The sequence below is a fragment of the Erinaceus europaeus genome, chromosome 14 (genome assembly GCF_950295315.1).
Source record: "Erinaceus europaeus chromosome 14, mEriEur2.1, whole genome shotgun sequence".
Lineage (NCBI taxonomy): Eukaryota > Metazoa > Chordata > Mammalia > Eulipotyphla > Erinaceidae > Erinaceus > Erinaceus europaeus.
Genome location: NC_080175.1, coordinates 15,454,452 through 15,467,594, shown reverse-complemented (window position 1 = coordinate 15,467,594; position 13,143 = coordinate 15,454,452). Strand labels below are relative to the sequence as shown.

Here is a 13,143-nt window from a genome sequence, read left to right as displayed (position 1 = left end):
TATCGACCTGCACCCTATTGATATAAATTTTAATATTTATATAATTTGATTTATCATTTCAAATATGTTATTGGTTTATATATGCAGAAACTATATGCTATAATGTTAATATTATTAACAGGGATGTTGGTTATGTTTAAGACTCCCTTTCACCCTCTCCCCACTCTCCCGAAAGAGAAAAGAATCACTGAGCTGATTACGTTTGTTGCAGGAAAGATCTTACCTCTTCCACTATATGGATGTTATCATCTTGAGTTCAGACATATAAACAAGTTAAGGTTTGACTTGGGATTTCAGCTTTCCTGATTGAAATGTGAGAATAGCAAAGGGGGGAAAATGAACACATCAAACAGAAGAGATAATGTGATAAAGGAGTTTTTATTCATGATAGTTTAAATAATGATGAGGATGAAAGAAAAATATTTTCTTCCTATTTTAAGTGACATTTAGATTGCTCATAGCTCTTGAATAAGTGAGTCATACATTTATTTCCTATCTCCACTGCAAAAAAAAAAAAAGTATTATCTTTTTTGGAAAAAAGTGAATATGTAGTTCCCATGTCAATTCTTTAGAAAGCTATAGATCTTTTTTCTCATTTGAAACTAGTGCTTAATGTAGAGGAAAGAAAGAAAGGGGGTGTTCCTGTCTAACTCACACTCCTTTATTGTAATGGATGTTTTAGTACTGTGACAGGGAGCTCTAGCTCTCTCTCTCTTTTAAAACATGTTCACTCCTCTCAATGGACATTTTATGTGCCTAAAACATTTGCCTTATGTGCATACAAGTATGATTTTATGCCTAAAGAAAAATATTCTACAAAAATAGATTGAGTTCATATTTTCTGGATTTTTTTCAAATTATACTCCTGTCACTTTAAAGTGATTATATAGAGATTTCCCCTGGACTTGTATAAATCAAACTTAGAAATCCTGAAAGTGCTTGGAGAGCCTGAAGTTCAGTTGTAAGGAGCTGTCATTTCAATAAATAGAGTGTGATAAATTATAGTCATGCAACTGTATAACTGTTAGATGATTACTTTATGGTAACTTTTCAGTCTAAAATTTGAATTAGGTTTGGAAATACAAAATAACTACTTTCCTTTTTGAATATTTTGTTGCCAAATGTAACAAAATTTAATATTATGATGCAGTAATTAAATTTTGTTTTTTGACTCTATCATGAAATAGGAACTAAAATTCCTCAAAATTAAAACACATCTATACCCAGAAATAGTCACAGAGGAATGTATCTTTATTCTGAAGCAGTACTCATTCAGACTGTGAAATCAAAACAAAAACCCTTTCTTTAGAAGAAGAAAATTTACATAGATTCTTCATATTAATTTTTAAGGCTTTATTCCTGAGAAGTCAGTTTTTCTTGTCAGGAGTAACTGTAACTTGTACAAGAAAATATATTCTGCCTACAAATCATTTTGACATTGTTCATAGCTTGGATCTTAGAATTTCTTGCTTATGGTATATTTGCAACAGACTTAAGATGTAGGGAAAATTTAGAGATATCCAAGATGAGCTAAAATAGCATTGTTTGTTTCACTGAAATTGGAATATATCTCAATTAAAATTATAGATCAGTGAAGGAAAAGAATACAGAATTAATAACAATAATTGCAAATAGGTAAAATAAAATAAACTAGATGTTAACTAATTATTTCAAGTTAATATGTCTCCCCTTTTATAGTAGATTCTTTGTGGAGATTTAGACAATTGTGAGTACTATAGCTATTATTTCTCATTCTACTTTATATGTCACATTTTTAAAGACATCTAAAACTTGGTTGTTAAAACAACATTTAATTTTCCAGTTACCTATAAATATATTCAGTTATTCTCATACATAGACATTCTGCCATTAAAAAATGTCAATAATTCAGGAGCAGAACTTTAAAGATGGATCTATAATGTTGGTTACCTGGTAGACAGTGTTGTTGAACTTCATTCACTCAGTTTTAATCCAGACTAATTGTTTTGTACAAATTAATCTCTGATTCATATCCATTCTATACATTAAATATAGCTCACTTCTAATTGGCTAAGAAGGGATAAAATCACCTACTTTGCACATTCAAATGTTGTGGACCATCAGCTTTTTTAAGCAATATGGCTTTAGGCATTATCATTCTATTCTATAAAATGTGGCTTTTTTCCATTCTATATGGAAATATTTTTTAAAATTTTAAATGGTTGAACGCTGTACTAATAGAGGGTAACTTTAATAGTTGTTAACTTGATTTAGTGTCAGTAAAACTGTTTTCAGAAAAAGAAATAAAATCTTAAGGAATTAAATCCCATTGGTAGTTGAGTATGATGATGGAACAAATAAAACCTCCCATGCACTACTTCTAAACCCTAATGCTCTCTAAGCTTCCATATGCAAAATTATATTGATCAGCAAAGAAACTTGAGCAAATGAAATCTGCGTAAATCCCAGATAGAAAATGCAAAAAAATATTTAAAGAGTAAGATACTTCTAAACGTGCAGAAATTTTTGTGGTGAAGGAATATTTAGCAGATATGATTGCTTAATTTTAAAAAGCGAGATTCTGTTAAGTTCTTATATGGGCTTGCTGTGCATAAAGTGTGTCAAACTTCAGCCACAGACCAGGGGGTGAAGTCGGTCAATTTAATTCCCCAAGATCTAAAGAAGGTCGGTATCATTTCATATAGCCCTGGCAGAGCAGATCATTACCAGGCACAAATCTGTTCGTTACGTGCTGAGGGTTTATAGCAAAATAAATAGACTGTCATCATAAGTTCAGAAAATTGTGTGTTCGACCCATGATAATGTGTAAAGGGCGTTTAATAGAGTTCAGCATTTATTCGTTATCTGTATGCGGACAGAGACGGCAGTCCCGTTATCAGCTATAAAAAAAAAAGATTCGGTAGTTATGGGGGTCACGTGACGCACCTCACAGACCAGCGCGCGCTTGAATCCTCACATGCTCTGCAGTGCAGTTTGATTTCAGACACAGCAGAAGGCTTAACCACAAGAGATTCCACTGGTTCAAACCAGCGTAAACCAGATTTTTTCAGCCCACAAAGGAACAGATTACCTCTTGTATCAAATTCTGCATGGGGGGGGGGATCTTTGTTTCAAAAAAACATGTTGATTATCATAACTCAACATGGCGGCATTGGCACACTTTCATGTTGCCTATGATGGAGCTGGTGACTTGATAAAATACGAAATCACCACTTGCAGTCTAGTCTAAGCATTGTTAATTTTCAAAAATAGACTATCTTTTGTTTATTTCAATGAATAACTCTCAGGCTAACTGAGGGGAAAAAAAAAGATAAAGATTAAAAATCCCTCCATTACCTAGCTTAGCTACAAATCCGGTGTCGAGCTTGAATGCAGCCATGCAGCACAAACAAGATAGAACGTTTTTTGTTTGGAACCTATTGAAAAAACAAATGGGTAGTATTTTTAAACACTCATTGATTATGGCAGGGTGGCATGCCCCAAATGATCTCTATTGCTGAAGAGTAGTTTTAAACTTTGGCCCTCTAAGTATCATAGTCAACTGAAGAATGGTATCTCTAGGAAGAAAAGAGAATTGTGCGATCTATCCCTGGATAGTCTCTTTCTGAGAATTAATGCTGCCTTTTTCTCCCATGATGTTCGGATAGCAAAGACAAAGTGTCTGTGATAGACCAGGTATTTCAGTCAAATTTTTTCTGACTTCTGATGAAGAGGAGTAACTTTTCACATGAAATGATGGGCTGCTTTATGCATGCCCACTGGATGATCACTGAGAGAAAGAGTGTGTTTAAAAATAACGGCAACTTCCTATCTTTTATTCTAAAGGAAGAGCTTAAAGTTTTATTTTCACTAAATGCCCTGGGAGACATGATTCAATTCTGTATTCTTTTTCTAAAAGCATCATAAAATTTTTGAAATCTCATTCTTTTACATTTGAAATAACTTTCATATAACAAATCAAATAACAATAAGTTAGAATGCATTGCAGTTTTCCTTGAATTGGAGACAATCATAGTGTTAAGCACTGAGAATTTTTGCCTATAATAAACATGATACTTTGAGATTTAGGGAGAGCAATTCATGGCACGATTTTCCCAAAGCAATAGTTTAATTTATTGGCCTGCATATGTCAAGTATTATAACAGATGTTACAGATATTCAGATGTTTAAAAATATCAGTTGTGGACCTGAATTGCCAAAGATACAAATTTCAGGTCTAGAATTAGATATATGATTTCTTATAAGTTTCAGTTTCTATTCATTGTAGAAATTAAAGCAGTCATCTCTACTATACATCTCAACTAGACAGTGATATTTGTGGTTCAAAGTACTGTTAAACACACACAGACATATGCATGCACACCCAGAATTAGCCTGATATATTTTTATCTTCATTTTCTGTTTACAAAGAGCTAGGTACCTTGTTTTGTTATATTTTGGGCAAATAAAAACATGCTCTAAGAGAAGAATGCATTGTTATCACAGAATTTCTAACAAGTAAAAATAGTTTTTCTTTCTGTTTGACTTAAGAAAGAAACCAGTAGAATGAAGAGTGCTCTTTTGAGATGATCCAGTTCATAAAAAGAAAAAAAATTAAAAAATGAAAACTTCAAAAGTTAAAAAAAACACATCATGTGATGCATAGCCTGTTAAGCAAAACAAAAATCAAGAGATCAAGTGCGGTGTACAGTGAAGTATTTTCTGATAATCTATCCTAAGTATTATCTGTCCTGGCATACTTTATTCTTGTTTAAAATAAAGCTACCTTCAAATGTAATTTCAGTACAATGGCATCAAGTGTTTCACTAACTAGCATCATAGCTTGTTTTAAGTAGTTAGTTGGATAGTTGAACTAATAATCATTTTCATTTGTAGGTAAAATCTGAAATCAGTTGTCAAGATTCAAAATAGAGAAACATCCTGAAAACTTGTATATACAAAACCTCTTCAGTAGTACATTCTTAGAAAAGAGGAATAGTAAACTTGTTTTCTTTCTTTATAATATAGACTTCTATGAAGTTGTTCCCCTTTATTTCATGATGATGTCTTAGATGTAGTTTAAAAGAGAATTTCACACTATTCTCTTTGTTTAATGTGACAGTGTGAGAAAGTGATCTTTATTCGTTCAAAAAACCCTGCATGTAGTCTCTGTTTAGCTTCTTTTAATGTGTTTGTCTGTGATTTCTAAATGCTAAACATGTAAACAGATAAATTGTCAGTGTTAATTCTGTATCCTGTCACACAACTGATCTTTCTTTCTTGCCATTTCTTTCCTTTTTATCCTTTTTTTTTTTTTTTTTTTTGGTGCATTCATGTTGCAGTTGATAAAATTACGTGAAGAGGTGAGTACATCCTAGCTTGCTTTTTTTTTTTTAATTCTGCTTTTCCCTATAAAACTGAGTTTCTGAATATGAAATAAGATCTTTAGGCTTATGTTTCCAGGAAAATCAGCACAGAGCAAAAAGTACTCACTATCTATCTCAGAAATGTTGTCTGCATATTATCTTCTCTAAAAACAATATATCCTAATAATACTTATCACAATGATTATTGTTTGCTGGCATCAGGGAAATTTTCATATTTGGAAAGCTTCAGTAGGGAGGAGGAATTTAAAAAATATCTTAAAATTGTATCAAAATGTGTTTATATTTATTACTGATTTGCTTAATTTGTATCAGTTTGATAGAAGTCACTAGGTTTTTTTTCCCTGACATTCGTATTTACTTTATTAGAAACTCTTTTTAAATCAACTCTGTCCCTCACACAAAAGTATTAAGTTCAACGTATAATACTATGAATATAAACACATATGTTATGAATACCCTGCTAGTCTGTGTATATAGATAGGTAGGAATTACCAAAGCTCTAGTCATTTTTAAATACTTTTCCTTTCTGTAGGAAGAAGCACTAAAGTGAATTCTCATTTTTCTGAATTTGCTCATCAGTTTTATAATTCAACTCTATACTTTTTAAAAAAACTTTACAAATATTTACAATAATGTTTTTATTTTACGATTTTATTCCTGCAGTAATGAGGGATGCTTAAAGATTTGTATTATTTTTAATTGGATGAAATATACCAATCATGCTTTGGTATTCTTTTTACAGGTAGCATAATTGTATTTTTTAGTTAGTAGTACTGTGCTTTATTACTTTTACATTAGGACATAAAATAATAGCATGTGTTGTAATATTAAAACTGTCAGATTGTTTTAATTAGTACTCTACTATTTTTAGTTCAGACTGACTATATTGATTGAAATTTCTCTATTAATTTTTTTATTGGTGTGTCAGTTTTTATATGATGTGAATACTAGTTTAGAGGCTAGTAGGTAGTGGTTTTCACATCTCTTACTTAAAATGTATTAGTGGTGTTCTCTTGGTAAAGTAATAATGATACATAAAATGAAGGGTTAAATATACAAAATCCTTACCATCTAATCTTTTCTGTTATTTTGATACACACACACACACATACACACACACGACATAATCATTTTATCGAAGTTTGCTATAAAAGATTCCTTTTGAGGTGGGTGACAGGTCAACTTTTTTTTTTTTTTTTTTTGCAAGACAGACTATTTGCTTCTTTGTATTTAAAAATGCTCATGCTTAGGTGAAGAAGCTGAATTTTCAAAAGTTAGAAATACCAATTGTCTTGAAAACCTCTGTATGAAGAAACTGTACGGTGCCCTTCCTCTTAAGTTAAGCAATGAATATGATTAATAACTTTTTTTAATGTCTTCTTAACACCAGCACATCTGACAGAATAATTTTGTTAAGCTGCATTCTGTGCAGTCAGAAATCTTAAATCTAAAGCTGAAAACATTATATCTGCATTTTTAAAATGTTTTCTTTTTCATTTTATACATTTATTTACTTATTTTTTACCAGAACCCTGCTCAACTCTGGCTTATGCCTTAATTCTTTGGTTGTAGCTACAGGAATAGCTTCATTATGAATAGTTCTGGAGTGCATATTTCCAAAAGCATAATAATAAGATTGTCTTGGAAGAATTAGATCATTCTCCTAGTAGAACAACACAGTCTGAAATATTCTTTTTAGCAATCTTTGATGTGGATGTAGCATTGGTATTTATAGAATGTCAGCGCATTAGAACATGACCTGCTTCGAAGGGATTGTTTCTCAGCTAGGATTTTCTGATGGCAATTAGGCACTAAATATACCCCAGTTTTCTTTCTAGTACCTATTCTAAGAAGCCACAAAATAGGGGTGTGTTAAATGTATCTTTGGTAACAAAAGTAGACTCCCTTCCTCCCTAGTGAAGCAGGCTCCATGCTTAGTTCTGGACACAGGGCCTGCTAGGAGGCAGGATGGTAGTGCACAGGGAGCTGAACTGGTGTTGGCTGTGCCCAACTCTCCGTTTGAATCCTGCATCTCCAGCTCTCCACATTGCACTGCTCCTCACACAAGTTAAGCTCTGTCTGAAGCTTCTGCACAGCTTCACTTACCTACTTTGAAAAGGGCTGAGAAGTGGGTGAGAGAATGAGTTTGGGTTGGAGTTGTGGGGGCAAGTTGAAAGCGTCAGCTGCTACTTTAGTGTATTTCCTTTCATTTTCTGAGGCCAGGGCAATGCACAACTAAGGGAACAATGTAAATAGCACAGCTGTTACAAGAACTAGATTTGAGCTTGACTTAAGTGACGGGGTTCCAAAATACAAAGTGAGATCCTGGTGGAAAGCTACTGGTAAACTGATAGACCTATTGTGTGCAGATTGACTGATAAAATCAAACTATTCTAAAGAATAGTTACTTGCATCCATTATTTAGGAATATGCATTTTTGAAGGGGTTTTTTTTTTAAACGTGGCTCTCCATTGAAGCTATTTACAAAATAATCTGAATTAACTCTCTTTCATGAACTTCTCCAAATCATGCTACATTGAGTGCTTTGTTTTTTTATATTATACATTACTGTATAATTTCTAGTATTCATCTTTGACTTTTTAAAAGAACTGTTGTAGCTGAATGTTTTCTTTTAATTCAGAGATTTCATCTGATGTGAAAATGAACTGAAAATCTCTTTGTTAAGAAAAAAGAAAACCTCTTTGTTCTGTTATTCTGGATTAAAATCCAGGTTTACTCTCGATTTCACAACTTGTTTTATCTTTTTAGAAAACCATGGATTTAAAGTTAGTGCTTTGTTCAAGGTAGAAAGCAATATTCAGAGAAAGAGCAGTTCCCTACTTCCCAAACCTGCACATGGGGAGTATTAATAGTAGGAAAGCTATTTTTGACAAGCTGAGTAAGTGCTTAATTTTACTTAAAATCGTCATTAATGCTAAACACATAGTTCTCCTTTTTTTTTCTTTCTCACTGACAGTCTTTTGTGATTTTGCATTTTCATGATACAAGCTTTCCTTCCTCTTATTTATTTACATAAATATTATTTATATTTTTTTCATCAGGATGGGCAATTCTTCTTGTAATTTCTCTACTATATATTAGGCAACTCTATTAATTATTATAGACTGTTGTTGCAGCTTCCCTGACCTTCACATCGAGCCCTATCTCTCTGTTCTAAATGCATTGTTTTAATGATTCCTCCCCCCCCAGCCCTTCCCCCCCCCAAATTTTTTTTCAAGGAAGGCTTTGATGTGGCTTTAGCTGCCTCCAACGCCTGGCCGCATCTCAGATGTGTCACCTATGCCGGGAGGGAATAAGGAAATCACGTTTTGAATGGTAATGATAACATACTAATCACTTCCTTTCTTTGAAGATGGAAGCGAGATATTCTGTCAGCATCCCTGGCTGCTAGAGCTTGGAGGCACCGGTCTAGGTGTATTAGCTTAAGTGTGCATGTCAATACAGCTTGCATCTCCAAGATCCATGGGGGCTCATTAGAGCAAGGTAGATCTTTTCTCTGGACAGCCACTCAGATAATATGTGTGGCACCTCCTTTTTTTTTATTATTATTATAAGAAAGCATTTCCTCAATTTTTAAATGACATCTGTCAACAACACAAAGTTGGGGGAGTTCTGGCTGCATTTTTTTTTCTTTTGGTCCACATACCAAAACTGATTTGTAGGCAAAGGGGCTGAATTTCTACAGATGCATGTATCCAAATGCATGTGTACATCCACACAAATATACAGATACAGATAATCATATATTTCTAAGTGCCTCATTTTTATATGCACACTTGCATGCACATACTTCTGATCTAGTCACATCTATGGTGACCTTATTTGGTTAGTAATCTGGTAGCCAGGGCAGATCTAATAAATGATCACTATGCTTTAAGAAAACAACTCAACATAGAAAAGAAAATTGAGTGAGAACTTTGTGAAAAATCGTCTAATTTTTCCATCAAGGCATAGGCACTGGATATAGTCATTATTAATTTATCTCACAGTATAAAGTAAAACTATGTCAAAAGGCCACTTCAATCAAATATCATGTTTTAGAATTTTTGTGATTAAATTCACAATTTTGTACATCTGTGTGTATGAAGAAATATGTGTCTTTTCTTTCTAGGTGGTTGTCCTGAGTTGTTTTAAAACTAGAAGTACTGTTTAGTATTCTGTTTTAGTACCATATGTTGTTGCATAAGGCATCCTGCTGCTCAGTCTAAAATTGAGGGGTAGTCTCTCAAAAATAAAGTTATTGCTTTTAAAAAAGAAATCTCTAGCAATCAAATAAAAAGATGAGGTTTTAAAAATGATTTCATGTTATTAAAAAAAGAAGAAATCGTAGATTTATATAAGCCTCTCATACACATAACTAATATAGAAACAGGAATGATTCAGTTGTCTGTGATTTTTGTATATTTCCCACTGTTTTGGACAAAGCTTCTCTGTGTCCATATACAACACAAATTTCTATTTTCAAATAAAAATGTAGATAGTCATACATATACATGGCTGATTGGAAATCCGGCCGTTGTAGTGCTTCTTATAATGGAAGCTTTGCTAAAAATTATCTATAAAGATTTGTGACTCCCCCTCCCCCCAGAAATGTTAGGGCATATGAAGGCATTATTTTTTAAGGAAAAGAAGAAGAAGAAGAAGAACATTGTAGACGGCCATCTGATTTTTTCCCTCTTTTTCTTTTTCAGAGGGCACATCTGCTCGATAACACAGAGAGGCTGGAAAGGTCATCTCGGAGACTAGAGGCTGGATACCAAATAGCAGTGGAAACCGGTAAGAATTCTGAGAGTGAGCAAATTGTCTTGCTTATGCACAGCAGTCTTCACAACACATGACATTTCAGGGAAACTTCAAAGGAGTAGCAGAGACAGCAGCCGGAGATGTGGTTTACATATTGGGGAGACAATTGGGAGCTTATTTGCGCTTATCTTTTTTCAAGTTAAAAGGCATGACATCTACTGAAAACAGTTCCTAAGGTTTAAAAGTATACATCTGAAAAGAAATGGAATACTTTGTCTAAATTCTACATTTGTCTTAATATGCGGTTACATGTTGTCAGTTTACCCACCCGCAATGATTACTAGCGCACACTGCAGGCTCCAGTTGTTTACTCTTTATATTTATTCACGTGTAAAAATTAATATTTTAATCAGACTAAGTGTTGCAAACTAGGAGCAAAAAAGTAACAATATGCACTGTACTTCATTTATTTTTCCTGGCTTTGGGAATGATTCCTAGTGATCCTGTATGTCTTTGTAATTAGAACCTGTAATTAGTTGGGGGGGAGTTATTCAAGTAGGCAACAGCGTTAATGCACTTGATAGTTTTATAAGTATCATTTAATACTGTCCAGACTTTTAAGTTGAAATACTCTTTGTTAAGAATTTTACAAGACATCACCCTAATTTGACTTCTAAGACAAGTCTACCTAAAACTGGAACTTTTTCATTACCAGTGTTCAGGGACTATTTTTTTTTTTTTTTTTTTTGCATTACCATTATGCTATCTCCTCAGACCCATAGTGAGTTTTTTCTTTTTTTTTTTATATTTATTTATTCTCTTTTGTTGCCCTTGTTGTTTTATTGTTGTAGTTATTATTGTTGTCGTTGCTGGATAGGACAGAGAGAAATGGAGAGAGGAGGGGACGACAGAGAGGGGAGAGAAAGACAGACACCTGCAGACCTGCTTCATCGCCTGTGAAGCGACTCCCTTGCAGGTGGGGAGGCGGGGGCTCGAACCGGGATCCTTATGCCGGTCCTTGTGCTTTGCGCCACCTGCGCTTAACCCGCTGCGCTACAGCCCGACTCCCAGGGACTATTTTTATATCATAGTAGACATCCTTTCTCTCCTTTATAGTCATTACATTTTGTCTTTCATTATCATTTTTTCTTTTCTTTCTCTCTCTCTCTTTTTTTTTTTTTCCCCACAAAGTGTAGGTTGTATGTCTATGAAATTTATTATGGATAGCTGTTGCCTAATATGTTAAACCACATTTCCATCTAATTTTTAAATTTAGTGTCACAAAATATATGACTACTTTGGGAGAGCAAGTGTAATGCAAATGATTCCAAATAATTTTGGTGAGTGTGAATTCCAGTGTTTTTATCTTGCTTTGAGTTCATGGTTCTCCTGTGCTGACCGACTTACATGATGATTTCTAAATAACTGAATAGAATGATCACAAACAGTGCTGGCATTATAGTATGACTGAGAAAAGTGGAGACAATCATGAAGTTTTCTAGAAGGTGGTGTTGTGTTGTCATCTCTGAGGATTTATTGTTCCAGCATGACTTCTTAGATAGAAAGACACCACGCACTCAAAGCTTCCTTCCATACAGTGGGGGCCAAACTCCAGATTTTTTAATAGTTTGGACAATCCTTCTTTCTAATATTTCCAATAGATTGAATTTCTACCCTAATTAGAATAAAACGCAGCTTTTGTTTCTTCTTTTTGTCAATGGACTCGCCTTTAGATGTGCTTGTCCTTGTGAAGAATGTAAACAGTGGAAACAGCTCTAAAGTTGAGGTCACAGGGTAAGACCCAGTCTCTATCTAGCCTTTGTGCAGCCCTGAGCAAATCACATAACCTTTCTGAGTCTCAGCCTCTTCTCTAATAAAACTGAAATAATATTGCTTATCTCAGAATACTCTTTTTAATATTTTTATTTATTGGATGGAGACAGAGAGAATTAAGAGAGGGAAAGAGACAGAGAGACATCTGCAGCCCTGTTTAACACTAGTGAAGCTTCCCCCCTGCAGGTGGAGACCAGGGACTCGAACCGGGGTCCTTGCGCACTGTAATGTGAGCCCTTAATCAGGTGCACCACCACCTGGCCCCGTAGAATATTCTTTTTTTTTTTTTTAAGATGTGCTTGCTGATGATAATGAAAGTACCAAAGCATCACTCTAGTATATATAGTATCCTGGATAGAACTCTAGACATTTTTGTCTCTTTTTAAAAAATTTGATATGACAGAAATTAAGTGCAGAGAGCGGGACAATAAGTGACAGAGAAGAAGTGGAGCACAGCCTCACTATTTGTGAAGCTTCTCCCTGCAGGTGTGAGGTGGGAGCTTGAACCTAGGTGCTTTGCATGGTAATGTGTGTGCTTAACCAGATGTGCAACCACCTGGTCTCCCCCTACCCCCCAAGAACTCCAGACTTTAAACTTTAAAGTCCTATGCACCAATTCCCTGGCTACTCAGAATATTACTGAGAAATGTACACCAAATCTCTGGCCACTTAGAATATTATATAACATATGGTAGAATATACCCCGAAACACTGTGGTTGGATTTTGTTTAGATTAATGCTTTTTTTTTTTTTTTGAGTATTACTTTTACATTTTGGAGGAAATGTAACACTGTGCAGATGATTCAAGGGACTGTGATTTGACGAAACTTCCATTGGGAAACTGGGTTGGGGGTGGGATATTCTTGCTGTAAAACTTATCAAAGAGTTTGATTTGGCCAGCTAGGCCACCTTTTCTCTTTCACTACACCAGTGATCTAGCTCCCTCCCCTAACTAAAGGAAGTCATCGAAGAAGTACAGAGATGGGGGTCGGGCAGTAGCGCAGGGGGTTAAGCGCATGTGGTGCAAAGTGCAAGGATTGGCATGAGGATCCTGGTTCGAGCCCCCGGCTCCCCACCTGTGGGGGGGGGGAATGCTTCACAGGTGGTGAAGCAGGTCTGCAAGTGTCTGTCTTTCTCTCCCCCTCTCTGTCTTCCCCTCTTCTCTCCATTTCTCTCTATC

At 34.6% G+C, this 13,143-nt stretch overlaps 1 protein-coding gene across 10 annotated transcripts in view; it reads left to right on the top strand.

The window, feature by feature from the left end:
* Positions 1-13,143, top strand: part of VTI1A (vesicle transport through interaction with t-SNAREs 1A) — a 456,447-nt gene that overhangs the window by 97,090 nt on the left and 346,214 nt on the right. For 8 of the 10 annotated variants that reach the window (XM_060171329.1, XM_060171321.1, XM_060171325.1 and 5 more), the window contains 2 exons: positions 5,322-5,342; positions 10,079-10,163. In XM_060171329.1, coding sequence (XP_060027312.1) covers positions 5,322-5,342; positions 10,079-10,163 — 106 coding nt within the window. The remainder of the gene's footprint in view (positions 1-5,321; positions 5,343-10,078; positions 10,164-13,143) is intronic. The other 2 variants (XM_060171323.1, XM_007520004.3) reach the window with 1 other exon arrangement.